Source organism: Pimephales promelas, chromosome 2 (genome assembly GCF_988280905.1).
Source record: "Pimephales promelas chromosome 2, fPimPro1.hap1.1, whole genome shotgun sequence".
Taxonomy (NCBI): Eukaryota; Metazoa; Chordata; class Actinopteri; order Cypriniformes; family Leuciscidae; genus Pimephales; species Pimephales promelas.
In genome coordinates, this window is record NC_142770.1 from 40,202,743 (window position 1) to 40,220,568 (window position 17,826).

At 38.3% G+C, this 17,826-nt stretch overlaps 1 protein-coding gene and 2 pseudogenes across 1 annotated transcript; all 3 read right to left on the minus strand.

The window, feature by feature from the left end:
* Positions 1 to 254: 254 nt before the first annotated feature.
* LOC148997386 (uncharacterized) lies at positions 255 to 3,825 on the minus strand (annotated as a pseudogene).
* A 457-nt stretch (positions 3,826 to 4,282) lies between these two features.
* Positions 4,283 to 6,283, minus strand: LOC148997387 (uncharacterized; annotated as a pseudogene).
* Positions 6,284 to 16,759: 10,476 nt separating this feature from the next.
* Positions 16,760 to 17,522, minus strand: LOC148997388 (N-lysine methyltransferase KMT5A-like). The gene has a single exon (XM_089132539.1). The coding sequence runs from the start codon at positions 17,435 to 17,437 to the stop codon at positions 17,114 to 17,116; it is 324 nt and encodes a 107-aa protein (XP_088988665.1). The 5' UTR covers positions 17,438 to 17,522; the 3' UTR covers positions 16,760 to 17,113.
* Between the last annotated feature and the right edge of the window lie 304 nt (positions 17,523 to 17,826).

Genomic DNA, 17,826 nt, shown 5'->3' on the forward strand with positions numbered 1-17,826 from the left:
TTAGTGAAATACTATAACTTCTTGCCTCCTAGTCTTCTTTTTTAGTTATTTACATAACATACGCTCGATCAAAATATGACTAAATAAAACAAATTACATTAGCAATTCAAATTAATAAAGATAGAAAGTTGTTTAGTTGGACAAGTTAAATATGTTTTTGTATCTGTAATTAATTAAATAATCTAAAAATAAGTTGATATTATACAATACCTGAAAAGTCATTACAAAATTGAAAACATTAAGGTGTCACAAACTATTTAGTATAAAACCTGAGATTCAAAACACATCCTACTGTATTATAATTACATTTTACAATTTATTATAAAATAACTAATCAGCAGTGCAGAATAGAGATATCTGAAAAATAGACTATTAAAGACAAATCAGATGAGAAAACTATAGTACTATCAAGGGACTGCAGGCTGTCAAATAAATATTTACAAATATTATGGATAATATATGTCCATGATCAATCAGCATCCTCGTGGATGATTTCCCCCTGCATGTTCACAAGGGCCGCACAGATTCTGAGGATTTTGTCCATTTTGTGTGACAAGTTGATGGGTACAGTCTGGGAGATTATTTTGAACACCTTGAGCCTCCTGATAACTCTTTCCACATGAATGCGAACATTTGCAATCCTCCTTGTGGCAGTTACGTCCTCATCAGACAACTGCCCTCCTTTATGGGTGAATGCTGGTAGAACAAGGTTAACCCTTCTCTCAAACAGCAGATCTCTGATGGTAAAGCCTCTGTCTGCCATCACTTCATCACCGGGACGAAGATACTCCAGAAAGCCAGCAGTCAATGATGCAGGTGGTGTTGGGGAACTTCTCCCTGAAGCACTGAGGCATTGTGCTCCGGATTGTCTCCCGTGGCAGCCAAGGAATGAAGATTCTCATGTGCTCCTCCATTGTGTCTATCCAGTAGGAGAGGATCCGGCTCACTAACCCCTGGGACACAGCAAAGCGTTCTGCAAGATCACCCTGGAGTAGATTCAACTTTAGTTTCATCATGGTCATCAATATTTGATCCATTTCGTGCATCTTAAAGTTTGCTTTATAGAACTGTTCCAGATATTTAACATGATCAAAAAATGCATTGAGAGAAAGGCCTGTGTACAACACACAGCTAGTGTCATTCTTCAGGATGGCATGGGCAAGGGGTACTTCTCCACCACATTGTGTTTCTCTGTCGCATACATCCTTCATCTTTCCTTCTAATGTGTAGGTGTGATCCATCAGTGCCTGCACCTCCCACTGAGTGTCAGCATCTTTATGCAGAGTTGCCTCTGACTGTGGAATGGTCTGGTCAGCCTCCTCATCACAGTGGCTGTCATCTGCCAAACATAAGACCACATTAGCTCAGTTTAGCAAACAACATAAAACATACCTAGAATACTTACAACTACCTTAACAGCAAGCTTATAGAGCAACACCTGTATTAGTGCTCATTCAAATAATCATATTGCATATATTGCTTCCAATTTTTACAAATGTCCTGGGCTAGCAGGGATGAGAAAAATACAAATGTATCATTAACCCTTGTGCATCCTTATGGACATTTTTGTTCTTTTCAGTTGTTGTTTTTAATCACTAACAGCATAATATTGATGTCTATGCTAACAGCATAAAATTTGGCAGGTTCAACACATAGAGCCAATTGGGTAATAATATTGAAAGAGAGACTATTCAACTACTAACAAATACAATCACTGTGTGCACTAGTGGAATTTTGCTGGCACCCACTGGAGAACATCTGATACTGCACCCAATCAAAATCTTACCAAAAGCTATTTTTTTTAGATATATGGCTTTGATTTTCTAGCTGTTTTAGAGTTCAACTCGTTTCTTAAAATATATAATTTATATAAAATAATGTTCATATATAATTTTCATAAACTTAAACCTATGTACTTATTATTTATTACTTCAGCAATTATCTGCCACGTGTCTTCTTTCAAATGATACCAAACTTAAGTCTGTGTTCCCAAGCTTAAAAGTTTATGACAGTTTTTTGACACAGACATTTTTGTCCTCTATGTAACTTCTTATAATTGATGCACAATGGATAAATAAAAAGAGAGAACAAACTTAAAAGACAGTTGGCTTTATGTGAGAGAAATTAACTGTCAAGAGGGACACAAACTGAGAACTAACAAGAGTTTACATTACCTGTGTCTGCTAACCTCTGGACACGTCTCCTTGGTGTTTTTATTGGGACCTCGTAGCCCAGCCACTTTTCTGGAATCGGGTGGTCTTCTGTGGGTCTTTTGTCCACGAAATGAAAAGAACAAACATACGGTCGCTTCGGTGGTTTCTTCAAATTTAAAGCCTTTAACCACAGGCGAAGGGATTCCTCATTCTTCGGTGGGGGGTGAAGGTCGTAGGGCGCCTCGTATCCACATTCAGCTCTCGTATGCGATCGATGATCAAAACACTTTAAATTTCGTGACTATATCACGAACTGCCGTGAGACTGGGTTGGGGAAGATGCTGAGCTCTGAAGAAATCCGGAGACAATTCAGCTGCCCTCCACTGGTCAAACTGCAAAGACTGACCAAACAAATTCAGATGCAGAAAATATCCATATGAGCCCTGAACTGCAAGTTGTACAAATTTCTTTCCGCTGTATGTAATAGTCTAGTTTACGACAACTTTGGTATTCAAAAAAGTCACCAGTTCTTCCTCATAATCTCCAAACTCATCCAAACTCGTCGCAGAATAAACCAGAAAACGTTACAAAAAAAAAAAAAAAATGAATGGGCATACTACACCCGTCGCCATCTTTGCATGTGACCTCATATCAGCCCACCTACAAAATGCAAACCAACTGTGTGTGCAGTCTGCTTGCGTGAGCAGTCAATTGCTATCTGGGACTTAAGTCGAGAAGGCCCTTTCTGTTTTCTTGCATTTCAGACACAAATTAACATCCCCTCGAATTGTGTCTGAAATAAAAGAAAACAGTAAGAGATTACACGGTTACTGACTTGACAGTGAAATTAAAATTGGTTAGGGATACATCATAGCAAGCAGTTACACTGTTAAAAGTCTAACCATCTGGTGACAATAAATATGTGCCTGGAGCTTCCTCAACAGGTTTCGTCGTTCTTTTCATCTCTGCAGAATCTCTAATAAAGTTTTACATTAGTCATGTGATTTCATAAATAAAACAAAATCAAGAAAAATCACACTGTACTTACCAGTCTGTGGATATGTGAGATTTCCTTCATCGACCTCACTCTCTTCATCGACCTCACTCTGTGCACTTGAATCAGTCAAAAAAGAAAATAAATTATATAACCTTGATGAATAATGAGATTCAAGTGCTATAGATTGCCTACATACAATGTGAACACACATGAAAACACATTTGTTAGAAACAGTTATAATTTTTAATGTAAACAACTTTAAATGGCATTACCTTCAATTTCAATCTCCTCAAGCGTTTTGCCTTGAAGGCTTCTGAGAGACCCTTTCTCCATGGCAAGCAGTAGTTTGGAGATTTTGGCCAGCTGGGTAGTAGCCTCTGGCAGTCGGTAATACTCTCGGTGAACGCGAATATCATGGCCAAGGAAGTTAGCAACCTGGTCCAACTCATGATTCTTGAGGTTTAAGATCTGTGACAAAGTTGCGACATGTTTCCGTAATAGCGTCGACCTGAGGAGCTCAGGTTTTTCAGCCCCACATTCACCCGCATAGAGCCTCAAACAGTCCTGTCCTCTGTAGGGAGTCAGACAATGAGGTCTAGCAAACAGGAACAGGTTTTCTGCCAGAACACCACAGTCTTTTCTTTTATCTATTAGGCGTGTTATGGCCTTCACCATGTCTGGTGAAAGTAACACCGCAACTTTCCGGCCTCTTTACCCCTTAATTCAACACGACTGAAGTGTTGACAAAGGTGAAGTTCAAATTGTGTCAGTCCAAAAGCGACATCCTTGTTCAGGGCACTTGTGTCTCTCTCTAGAAAGCCATTCAGCGTCATCTTTGAAATTTCTCCCCCTCTTCTTCTGTTAAAAAGTATTACATTTGCCATGGTGGCTTTACAAAGTTCACTATATGATTTTGGTGAACTGTGGTCTTCCAAGTCCTTCAATGCTTGTTCTGTTATCTTTTCCAGATGAAGACACTGAACGTCTTCCGTAAAAGGAAGAGTAGAAGGCTTGTTGAAGTGACGCTCATTCAGCGTAGTTAAAGCGGTGTGGGAGATGAGTTCAGACCACTTTGTAGCATAGAGGGTTTTGAAACTCTGGGTTGACTTTATCAGGTTACTGTCTTGCGCCATCAGTGCTCTGCAATGTAAAATGTCACTGACTTTCTGCAGTGAGTGACCCAACTTTAATGCAAGGCTTGGAGTACGGTAACAGTGCTTTTCATCATCGTACCCAGACACTTTCTTGACAGCTTTGATCACCACATCAAAATGAGCAGGTCTCACAGCATCCTCAAGGGTATGTATTGAGATCTCCTTGCGAAGTATAAGCAGAAGTCTTCCACTTTCTCTGAGCGTCTGGCGAATATAGTCGTATTTGGTGGGATCCTGACCATGTTTGTTAAAAAATGAGTGGGCCAGCTGAAGAATAGAATAGTCACTTCGCACAGTAGCAGTTATCTCATCATCTTTCATGACAGCTAACATCTTCCAAACACCTGGGGATATTTGCTGACACAGAGCTGACTCATTCATAGAGGACCAAGACAAGACCTTTTTTCTTCCAATCTCTGAATTGGCTTCTACTGGTTTTGATTTTTTAACATGTCGCCACAGATCTCTTCGGCGATATAATGCCTGGCAGTACATGCAGTGAATATAGTCTTTTGCATTGTATTTTGTCTTTGCTGTGCGTCTTACTTTTAGGGATCCAACTCCACTTGATAAGACCTCTGAGTTATGGGTGTGGTTTCCCTTGTTGCGTAGCTTTATAAGCATTTTCTGGCGCTGTTTGGACTTCTTGGGAAGACTTAAAACTTGAGCAACATCTGCATGCGTTTTCTCATGACGTTTTAGGTGACGTGTAAACTTTATCTGTAGTTTTCCACAAATGTAGCAGTAAGCTTTATTTTTGAGAGAGGAGGATGTGTTTGAGACATGTTCAGCCCCAGCATCAGCGCTATCAACATTTATGCCTTCAGCATTTCCTACTTTGGCAGTAACTTCTGATACTTCAATCTGACTTGTGCTGATTGCATCTTCAGATAAGGATTCTGCAGCTTCAAAAACGGACCGTCTCTCTACAAAACTTTCTTGATGTCTTTTCTTTTTTGAAGCAGACTTGTTGGTGGACACCTCAAAACTCTGTAATTCTAAATGTCTGAGTTAGAGGCTCTGCTATGCTGTCCCATGAGCTGTTTGAATCAGCTGTGGAATCAGGCACATATTCCTCTTCTGATGATGCCACCTCACTTGAACTTTTTTCTTCACAGACCTGATAATGATTAAAAAATACATTTATATTATGTGCACTGGAAAGCATTTCACTGAGAATAATTCTACTAAAACACTTACCACTGGCAGAGGTTCAGTGATGTTCACATTGTGCTTAACATAACACTTTTTGTGCCAGGACTTGTAGCAAACTAGACAGAGAAAATTAAGAATTAATAAAGGAAGATAGTGAATAACGTCATGGTAAGTAAAAGTGCGTGCAGATGCCTGCAAATGGCTCATCTTGAACATAGCAGTTACACATGGAACCGTTTTTAAAGGGCACCTATTATGCCCCTTTTTACAAGATGTAATATTGGTCTCAGGTGTCCCCAGAATGTATTTGTGAAGTTTCAGCTCAAAATACCCAACAGTTAATTTATTATAACCATTTAAAAATGACATTTTGGGGCCTCTTTAAAAATGAGCTGTTTTGGAGGTATACCACCTTAAATGCAAATGAGCTGCATTTCCCCGCCCTGCCTTTGGATGAGGGCGTAACTTGATACCTATCGGCAGTCACTCTAAGCAGACGGGCTGAGAGACGCGCTGTTTTGAATGTCATTCAGCGTACGTTTGAATCGGAATATATTCACGTGTTATAGTTTAAGTCATCGTTTTACTGTTGTTGTTGTTTTGTTTTTTTATCGACGAGGTTTAGCAAAGACAGATATCATGTGGCCCATCAAAAACAAATTATTTTGTGGGCAAACGATCTAGCTTCATGCACGGAATGGATCAATTCTCACGAGAATGTACTGAAAAACTAAGACGACGATATCGTTTCACAAGCAAACAGCCTGTGGATATAAAATTATTCTTACCCCCCTCCCCCCTCCTCCTCCTCCTCCTCCTTCCATGGTGAATTATTACCAAAATTATTCAATAATGCATTGCACTTATACATAGGCTGGTCAATGGCAGATTTTACCGATGATGGCCTATCATTAAGTGTTTTATTTTGTGAATACTGTACATCATGTCTAATAACAGCAGTGAATATGAACACATTTCCTATTTCCTGACAAAAGTTATAGTGGGATACAGATTTTTTCAGACCGTATTTTCGACCTGCCAAAATATGTATCCCCCCCCCTAAAATCTACTGATGATGGCCTATCATCTAGTGTTTTATTTTATGAATACTGTACATCATGTCTAATAACAGCAGTGAATATGAACACATTTCCTAAAGTTATAGTGGGATACAGATTTTTTCAGACCGTATTTTCGACCTGCCATAATATGTATCCCCCCCCCCCTAAAATCTACAGATAATGGCCTATCATCTAGTGTTTTATTTTATGAATACTGTACATCATGTCTAATAACAGCAGTGAATATGAACACATTTCCTAAAGTTATAGTGGGATACAGATTTTTTCAGACCGTATTTTCGACCTGCCATAATATGTACCCCCCCCCCCCTAAAATCTACTGATGATGGCCTATCATCAAGTGTTTTATTTTATGAATACTGTACATCATGTCTAATAACAGCAGTGAATATGAACACATTTCCTAAAGTTATAGTGGGATACAGATTTTTTCAGACCGTATTTTCGACCTGCCATAATATGTATCCCCCCCCCCTAAAATCTACTGATGATGGCCTATCATCAAGTGTTTTATTTTATGAATACTGTACATCATGCCTAATAACAGCAGTGAATATTAACACATTTCCTAAAGTTATAGTGGGATACAGATTTTTTCAGACCGTATTTTCGACCTGCCATAATATGTATCCCCCCCCCCCCTAAAATCTACTGATGATGGCCTATCATCAAGTGTTTTATTTTGTGAATACTGTACATCATGCCTAATAACAGCAGTGAATATGAACACATTTCCTATTTCCTGACAAAAGTTATAGTGGGATACAGATTTTTTCAGACCGTATTTTCGACCTGCCAAAATATGTATCGACCCCCCCCCCCCCACCCTAAAATCTACAGATAATGGACTATCATCAAGTGTTTTATTTTATGAATACTGTACATCATGTCTAATAACAGCAGTGAATAAGAACACATTTCTTTTTTCCTGACAAAAGTTATAGTGGGATACAGATTTTTTCAGACCGTATTTTCGACCTGCCAAAATATGTATCCCCCCCCACCCTAAAATCTACAGGTGATGGCCTATCATCAAGTGTTTTATTTTATGAATACTGTACATCATGTCTAATAACAGCAGTGAATATGAACACATTTCTTGTTTCCTGACAAAAGTTATAGTGGGATACAGATTTTTTCAGACCGTATTTTCGACCTGCCAAAATATGTATCCCCACCCTAAAATCTACAGGTGATGGCCTATCATCAAGTGTTTTATTTTATGAATACTGTACATCATCATGTCTAATAACAGCAGTGAATATGAACACATTTCCTATTTCCTGACAAAAGTTATTGTGGGATACAGATTTTTTCAGACCGTATTTTCGACCTGCCAAAATATGTATTTTAATTTATATTTCCAAGAAATGTCAGTTGAAAAAAAACTCCCGACTATGTAAGCTGTGGAAATTTGTAAGGAATCTAGCCGCTTTATTCAGCTTTTTACAGCGGATGCCATTGGAAACAAGATAAGTCTATCCCTCACAGCCTCACTTTCATACCTGTCATGGCGCTGCTCTGAATAAGGTCTATGGAGGAGTTTATATCGCAGACGTTATGTGGTTTGCAAAGTATTGCTGCGCCAACAAACCATACATTTTGATAACATTTTACTCATCACGTGTTTCTGTAGTCATCAATAATGCAAATAAGGTCAGATCGCGCCACGGGTAAAGTTAGGCATATAGGTTGCGAGTCAATTATCAGCATTCAGCTCATGCAATGGATCCGAATAATTATAAGCACATAATCAATTACAAACTGAAAGGGGAATATCCAGCACTTTACAGCAAAAGAGACAAACTTCTTCTTCGAAGAAAAGCTGCTCTCTACGAAGCTGAAGGTAAGATAAGCAAAATCATAACCCTTTAGTGATCAATTGATCGACAAATTATGAAAAATACATCTCAGCACTCTCCTGATGGCTTAATTACAAAACATTGATTCGTTTATTTCGAACAAATTTCTTCCCAATAATTCAAATTTATGAACATGCAAAGCATGATTAAGTTATAACTACAAGCCTACACGTTCAAGGCCCAGTCTACTTCTTAAGAATCATCGACACTATGCAGCCTTATCATGGCACAGCTGTGCAGTACAATACATGACATTTCCCACAGTTAAAACATTATTACGTTGAGATAAAGTAGGTTTTCTGCATGGATGGATTTGTAAGGCCCATGGGCACAGGTGTCTCCAAAGCCCCCCTTGACAATGATTGACAAGTGAATGCAGATTACTTATTATGAAAGTCTCAGCTTTCAAATTATGTCAATTTTATTACGAAATTCAAACAATAAACGCTGTTTTGCCGCTCTTGTCTTTAATATAACGTGCCAGATCAGCACCTTGGTTCAAGCAGCACGTGCTGTGAACTGATCTAAATCTACTTTTTTTTTATTTGAAGGGGGATCTTTTACAGTCCACCAAACAACTGTAGTGTGAAGGGTTTAGGTTTTTACTTTTTACAGTTCAAATTTAATAATTATGCTAAAATAGTTAAATTGATATGCTCTATTGCTCTCTTTAGGCCCTTTTTGATGGATCATTTATAATTAGGCAATAAAACATTATGCAAATGAGGCAATGTTTAAAAATGTAGTCTCACTTCAACTTAGGGAAAATGGGCAGTTATAATGTAATAATAAATAGTTATTTTTCCTATTCTTTTCACACACAAAAATAAGCTCAAGGAGTGACAATAGTTTGGGATTTGGGGCCTTCACATTCACATAAGGCTCAAAAGTAAGTTCCAGGGAGCCCTCAGAGTGCTCGCAGATGTCTTTAAATCTATAAAATTGTAATAACATTTAGGTGTATTGCCATTGATGACAAATGTATTACCCTGTGTTACTTGCATGAGTATTGTCAAGCGTTTATGTGACTGTGCGTTTTCCCCACACTTGAAAGAGATAGGTTCTTCTCACTATCTGAAGCTATAAACTGGATTCCACTCAATGATTAGGCCTTTTGAATTTTTTCCATCCATTTATTTACTTGTAGGTAAAAAACCTTTAAAGACAAACAACAAACAGTATTAATCACAAGAAAATCCAATAAAGTGCATTAGTTGGCAGATTTAACAGGTTTGCATTAAGTCACAAATACATCAGTACTTCAAGTTAATGAACCATTTAAACATGAACATTCCACCAAACCACATCGCACATTGGTTTTAGTTGGCAAATATTAAACATTCAATTCAAGATGGTAAGTATTATACGGCTCAATAACAATAAATTACATTTAATTCTACATTTTAAAAGTACAAAATAAATGCATTTTTAGCTTCATTCGTAGCATGAAATAACATATACTTTTAACCATTTTAATAAATGAATTGCTATTTTAATAAATTAAACAAATCACTTAAGTTATTTTCTTTATTTCTGTCCAATGGCTTTAAGCAGTATTTCATGATTCAATATTAAATGATTAAAGCTGTTACAATTTAAAACACTGAGCTACTAGATTAAACCAAGCAAATTAGAAAACCTCTGCGATTCATTCAAATGTACACAAACAGGCATATTTTAACACACTAAAGCAATAAACACCATATCAAAATAAGCTACTTAAGGACAACGGCGGGATTTACAGAGAGCTTCACACTAATAGCAGCAACTAGCAAGCATAACACAGTTCAGAGTTACTTGCTTCAGCAGAGCTTCAATCTTACCGGCTGTCACTTCAGAGTTCTTTTGGTAAGTACCCAGTCCCGCACAGTGTTCAAAACAGACACCAAGCTCTACTTCTTGAGCCAGCGCTGCTGTCTGCCATAGCATTAGTTCCCAGTGCACACAAACAATAGAAGCGGCGTGTTGCCTTATCCAGCCTGTGCACGCGCAACTGATTTCAGATTAGCTTCACCTGGTACTAATGAGGGAATGCGGAGTGACGCGCCGTTTGCCGCAACAAGTATTAGAGTTTATAGTTTTTGTTTTTTTCTTCAATTTGTTTAGGAGAAGAGCTATATTACTGGCGCTATAAAGGGACTGCTCAAAGTCTTAAAACTAAAGTGGTCTGTGGTGCTGATGAGGCAAACAGGATTTTTGTGGATTTTCATGCCAGCCCTACTGGGGCACATTGTGGCCAGACCAAAACAAGGGAAGCAATATCCAAGAGATTTTACTGGCCAGGGATGTCTGTAGACATCAACAAGTGGGTAAGTCGGCACTACAAAACATTCCTCATTATTTAACGATAAGGGTTGTTATTTCATAGTCAGTTTTATAAAACATTTTTTCTATATGATTAATAAAAATGTTTCCCTGATATTTACAGTACACATATTAATGAATTGCCATTTTTACATAACATTTTATCATCAGGTTTCCCAATGCTCAGCTTGCCAGGCCAGTTGTGCATCGATTAAACAGCCAACACAATACACTCCCATAAAGGTTAGTTCATCCAGGTTACTGATAAAAGGTTCCAGTGTAAAAGCTATGACTTAAATTAAAGTGTGTGCTTGATTAAAAACATTAAAAGAAAAGATGCTAAGTGCATTCATATGTTAGATCGGATGAAATCTCAAACATCAAATCCAGGCCTGGATGCTGGATCCCGTCAAAAGATATCCATTTGTCTGGTTTGTGCAACAGAAAGTCTTATCTTTTGTCTCAAGATTCTATTAATAGCCTTCTATCGGTCTTAGAGTTTGACTGAGAAAGCCAGAGAAGAGCAGAAGCAGGAGACAAAGTGATGTTAATAAAAGAGCAGAGTTTATTTATTAATCTTAGTTGTGTATGTTTCAAAATTCTTCATCTAGTCTAGATGTTATGTAAATCAATGCTCAGACTTCATCTGAGTACAAATACAAGTACAAATCCAACAAGTGTTGTTATGCCAAGGGTAAACTATGGAAAATGACTGCTTCACAACATTGTGCTGTGAAGATGAAAACCTTGAAATGGGGACATTCTCTTGTCTCCTACATGTGAAGACAAACGTCACTTTAGACAACACAATCATAAGAATTAACAGCAAGAACAAGGATTTAAGTAAAAATAGTCATATAAAATATAAAAACATTAATGAATAATAATAAAATGATTAAATCATAAATTATGTAAATTATATAAGTCAAATAACAATTATATGAATAAATTATAAATCAACTATATAAATGACTAATTATTATAAATTATTATGAAGTTAAATATAAAAACAAAGATAATATTCTTTAAAATAATAAAGAAAATAAAACCAATGTTGTTCTCTTGAAGTAAAACTGGTTGCTATTGAAAAACCTTTGTTGTGGCAAAAATTCTCATCAAACATAACTGCGTAAGAGACACTCGGAGTCAAAATAATAAAAGAAAGAAATATTTATTCTTGCAAGAATAGGTTCAGTCTAGTACACAGGTGTTACGCTGTGCAAAAGAGTGACACAAAGCAGGAAGAGATGGGACAGCCTTTTATACTCTTTTCAAGGTTCTTCCTTATATGTTTACACCAGATAAGGTAATCACTGCTGTTCAGTCCCCGAAAAGGATTCTGACTGACCAGGGAAAAGAATTTGTCAATGCTGTAAGTACTTCATCTAGTCCAATGCACAAAATCACTATTGTTGATCTTTTATAAATATATATATATATATATATATATATATATATATATTAGGGCTGTGCAAAAATTAATTGCGATTAATCGCATCCAAAATAAAAGTCTGTGTTTACATAATATATTTGTGTGTGCTGTATATAATTATTTTGTGTATATAAATACCACACATGCATGTATATATTTAAGAAAATGTGTTATTCATATATAAAATCTCTCTCTCTCTCTCTCTCTCTCTCTCTATATATATATATATATACAGAATTTAAGCGCAAATAATTCTCAAATATATACATGCATGTGTGTGTATTTATATACAAAATAATTATATACAGCACACACAAATATATTATGTAAACACAGACTTTTATTTTGGATGCGATTAATCGCAATTAATTTTTGCACAGCCCTAATATATATATATATATATATATATATATATATATATATATATTTAAAACAATGTTCCCTTATGATTGCAGATTAACAAAAGTGTGTGCGAAATTCTGAACATTAAAAGAAGCTTATGCTCGCCATACCATCCACAGACAAACGGATTAGTTGAGAGAATGAATGGCACAATTCAGAGGTGAGTTCTTTTTTGTATTCCTTAATAGACCACAGTAACATGTAACATACAACATTTGATACTTATGTGTCATTAAATGCGTATGTGTATACTTATTTTATGTGTGCATGTCCACTGAAACTGTAAAAATAACCCTTAAGTTTTAAATTTCAAATCAAATGCTGCCAAACTGTCCATTTCCATAATTTTCAATGAGATGTTTACTTCATAAATTGTATGAAAAAACATTATGAAAATATATGATCCAGATCACTCAAACCATTTCAAACCAACCAATTTGAAAATGGAGGTGCCCTTATATCGTCAGAAATTGAGCTTGGATGTCATCTAGTAAAAAAGTATGGTTCTGAACCCACCCAAACAAAATCTTACTGAAAGCCCTTTTTTAAGATATCAACCTATAAATAAATAAACTGTCCGCACACTTAAATCCTTTCAGCCAATTTTAATAACCAAGCTTTCGTTCAAAAGACCAGGATGGTCTTTTGACCGAAAGCTTGGTTTTTAAAATTTAGTGTTGTTTGTCTGGCACCTTTATGATCGTGAGTGTGGTGTAACTCCTTCATAAAGATATCAACCTAACATTTGGAACACAACCTTTTTGTTAGTGATATATGGTAGTGATATAATTATATATATATAATATTTTTTTAATTCCCTTTATTTTTACAGAGCCCTCAGTAAATTGGTCGGTAACCACCCCGAAACATGGAATAATTACCTGGATGCTGTTATGTTTGGTCTTCGAACAAAAAAACAGATAAGTACAAAGCACTCGCCCTACTATTTAATGTTCGGCAGAGAGGCTCGTTATCCGTCAGAAGTCCCGGAACAATACATGGTTGGTTTTATCATCTATGTATCTATCTGTATATTATTTTGTTCACTAAATAAGGTACAGAGACATGTAAAACTGACTATCATGTAAATCAGTGGTTCTCAAACTAGGGGACATATTGCCATGGCAGAGGGCCTGTTGAGCAGACCAAGCAATGCTATGTATTTTGCTAAATCTAAAAGAATAACTTTGAGAACCACTGAAGTAAGTGGTTAATTCTAACTGCAAATAATGTCTTTTCAAAGCTTGACAACATTGTGGAGGACATAGTGGGACAGGAAGATTTGGCACAAGACATTCAGCGACAACAGAAGCTGATGGAACTTGTCAAAGACAATCTTGCCAAGGGGCAAGAAAAAACAATGGGCAAAGTAAAGGTAACTACTAAAACATCAGACTTCAAAGTCGGGGATAAAGTTTGGAGACAAAACATAAGAAGCCAACAGAGAAAGGGGGGGAAACTGGAAGCCAATTTTTTAGGTCCATACTCCATTAAGGCAATTCAGGGTAAAAGTGCTGATCTCCAAGATGACAATGGGACAATATTCCACAAAATTAACATCGACCAACTGAAGTTCAGCATTGATGACACACCCAGAGTGCCACACTGGAATTTTAAAAAGAAAGCGAAGACTTCCCCATCACAACCACTTTCCCCACCTGCTACAGCTGTTGCATCCTCAGGAACACCCCAACCAACAGCCCCATCAGCTACAGCCCCCCCATCCTCAGCCCTGCCAAAAACAGCCCAACCAATACCACCTGCCACACCACAACCAGCAACCTGTAAAGCCACAGGCCCATCAGCAAAAGTCCAACCAATACCACCTGCAACAACACAACCAGCAACCGGTCAAGCCACAGGCCCATCAGCAAAAGTCCAACCAATACCACCTGCAACACCACAACCAGCAACCTGTCAAGCCACAGGCCCATCAGCAAAGGTCCAACCAATACCACCTGCCACACCACAACCAGCAACCTGTCAAGCCACAGGCCCATCAGCAAAAGTCCAACCAATACCACCTGCCACACCACAACCAGCAACCTGTCAAGCCACAGGCCCATCGGCAAAAGTCCAACCAATACCACCTGCCACACCACAACCAGCAACCTGTCAAGCCACAGGCCCATCGGCAAAGGTCCAACCAATACCACCTGCCACACCACAACCAGCAACCTGTCAAGCCACAGGCCCATCAGCAAAGGTCCAACCAATACCACCTGCCACACCACAACCAGCAACCGGTCAAGCCACAGGCCCATCGGCAAAGGTCCAACCAATACCACCTGCCACACCACAACCAGCAACCTGTCAAGCCACAGGCCCATCAGCAAAAGTCCAACCAATACCACCTGCAACAACACAACCAGCAACCTGTCAAGCCACAGGCCCATCAGCAAAGGTCCAACCAATACCACCTGCCACACCACAACCAGCAACCTGTCAAGCCACAGGCCCATCGGCAAAAGTCCAACCAATACCACCTGCCACACCACAACCAGCAACCTGTCAAGCCACAGGCCCATCGGCAAAGGTCCAACCAATACCACCTGCCACACCACAACCAGCAACCTGTCAAGCCACAGGCCCATCAGCAAAAGTCCAACCAATACCACCTGCCACACCACAACCAGCAACCGGTCAAGCCACAGGCCCATCAGCAAAAGTCCAACCAATACCACCTGCCACAACACAACCAGCAACCTGTCAAGCCACAGGCCCATCGGCAAAAGTCCAACCAATACCACCTGCCACACCACAACCAGCAACCTGTCAAGCCACAGGGCCACCAACCACAGTCCTGCCTCCGACTCATGGACGACATACTCTAGCTGTTGCTGAGAAATGTAAGATTTCTTTTTAATTTTAATGGAAAAGATGTTAATACACAAGCACACTAGTCTCATAATTATTTATCCATTACCCTTAATGATTTACACGAGACTGTGACTGCTGTATTACATTTATGGACAGTGTGGTTACAGTAATGTATGAAGTGATACATTAGGAGCTTTGATCGTATTTTTATTGCCACTTACCTTTTCCACATCGATTTACTAGATATTTTTATTATTGTTTTACTTCTTTATTCATTATTTTTGGCAGATGTACAGGATGCCTGGGCAGGCAAGAATGTCCATGTCCTCCTCTCGAGAGTTGGGGCATACAAATTATTTTACTGGGACATTCACCAGCTTGGTCCAAACATGGAGCTGGAAAGTGAGGTATGTACAGTTTTAACTGTTTTGTAAATCAACTGTAGCCCTCAATGTATTTTTTTTTATTATTCTATCCTAATCTCTTGTTTAAAATTTCTCAACAGTCAATTAATGCATATCTAGCAATCTTGGTGCGTAAGTACAATGACCAGAATCCAACAAGATCAGCATTCATTGATTCATTTGCAATGACATCAATGTGGAAAAGGAGGACTCTAAGACTCAAGGTCTGTACTGGTATAAAGGATCTCATTGGATCTCACAACAGTGTAATATAGCAAAATAATATAAATAACATTTTATGATTTAAATAATTTAAATAAATTTAAAGGGATAGTTCCCACAAAAAAAAATGAAAATTCTGTCATCATTTAGTCACCCTAAAATTGTTCCAAACCTGTGTACACTTCTTTTGTTCTGTTGAACACAAAAGGAAAATATTATGAAGAATGTGTGTAACCAAGATCTCGTCCCCTATTGACTACCATTGTACTTTTTTTTTTTTTTACTATGGTGGTCAATGGGGGAGATTGGCTTGGTTACAAACATTCTTCCAATATATAAAAAAAACTATACAGGTTTGGAACAATCTGAGGGTGAGTCAATGATGACAGAACTATCCCTTTAAATATTTAATTTTTTGAGAGACTGCCTTGAACTACCTTTTATTTGGACTTTAATCTGTGATTTTCTTTACACATTTAAGTAAATATTTTATGGACAATTTAATAATCACAATGACTTTTGTTCAATTTTAGATTAAACCCATGGAGTACAAAATGTGGGAATTATAAATGAGCATCACCACTGGAAATTAGCGGTAACATTTACTTTACACTTATTATAAAAGTAAATTACGGCACCGAAGAAAAATGCAGTGCCATAATATTATGTTTCATGAAACACTTGATTGAGAAAAGAACTAATGTGTAATTTGTTTTTATGAAAAAAAGGTGATGTACCCACAACAAAGGAAGTCCCTGTTCCTGGATCCTGGGATGCCTGGGTAGAGTTGTCAGAGATCCAACCACTCCAGCTCCAGGACGTAGATCAAAGTCAATTATTTCATTGGTCAAACTGAGGCTCCATTTACATGAAACTACAATGTTTAGAGTCTATTGAGGCTCCATTTACATGAACATCAAGTCCATATGCAAGCTCCCAATTTTGTCCAATCATCTATAGTTCATTCGCGAGCTCACAGTTGACAAATAAAACATTGATAGTTCATACACAGTTCCCAGTCTTGTGTCATAAAATGTAACACAAATGGTCTGTGAGAGTCCAGCAAAATCTAGTCCTTAAAACAGGAATCAAAAGTCCAGCCACTCCAGCCTGATGAAGGCCATTCTCAACCATCCAGCCAGTCCAGGTGTAGGCCCTCTCCACGGAAGGACTTCCTTTTGACCCCGTAGTCGAACCGTAGTTCAACGCCCACACTGATGTCCTTCAGTGCCCTGAAGAGGATGACGTCCTTGTCCTCCCCATTCACACGTAACCTGCAGTGAAAGGGCTTCAGGTTGGGCGCTTTTGTGGAGTGGTTTATCCTCCTCCCAACGGTGTCTTTGCCAGGGTGGCACTCGCACGGAAAGGTCTGGGCGTCGACGCAGAGATCTCTCTTTCCGGCTTTAAAGAAGAACATGTACCCGGCCTCGTCATGCTGGGCCTGCACCATCGCCCTCCCTTGAGCAGCTGGGATGACCTTGCCGTGGCAGTCGCAGACAATGTCGTTCTTTGAAAAAGTCTGAGTTGCCACGACTCCTAAAATAATGAGAACACATTACATTTTTGAATTAATGAACAAACATTACATGTAGACACACAGTTCAGAATGTAAATGTAGTTCTTGCTGCAGTTATTGGCTGCTAAATTGTACATTTTACATTATTGTTTTTTTCTGCCCTTACAAGACAAATGAAAGGTTTTCTTACCAAAACCACGCTCATCACCAAAGTCTTTTATGGCCATGCCCGACCAGTTCTGCTCAGACACACAGCGAAGGATGAACTTGTCATCTTCAACTGCTGCCTTCGAAGGTGGTGTCCACAGCCGTTCGATGTCCTT

What these genes read in the sequence shown, in the direction of transcription:
- LOC148997388 (XM_089132539.1), bottom strand. Translation starts at nt 17,437, where the DNA reads ATGGTGCAGGCCCAGCATGACGAGGCCGGGTACATGTTCTTCTTTAAA.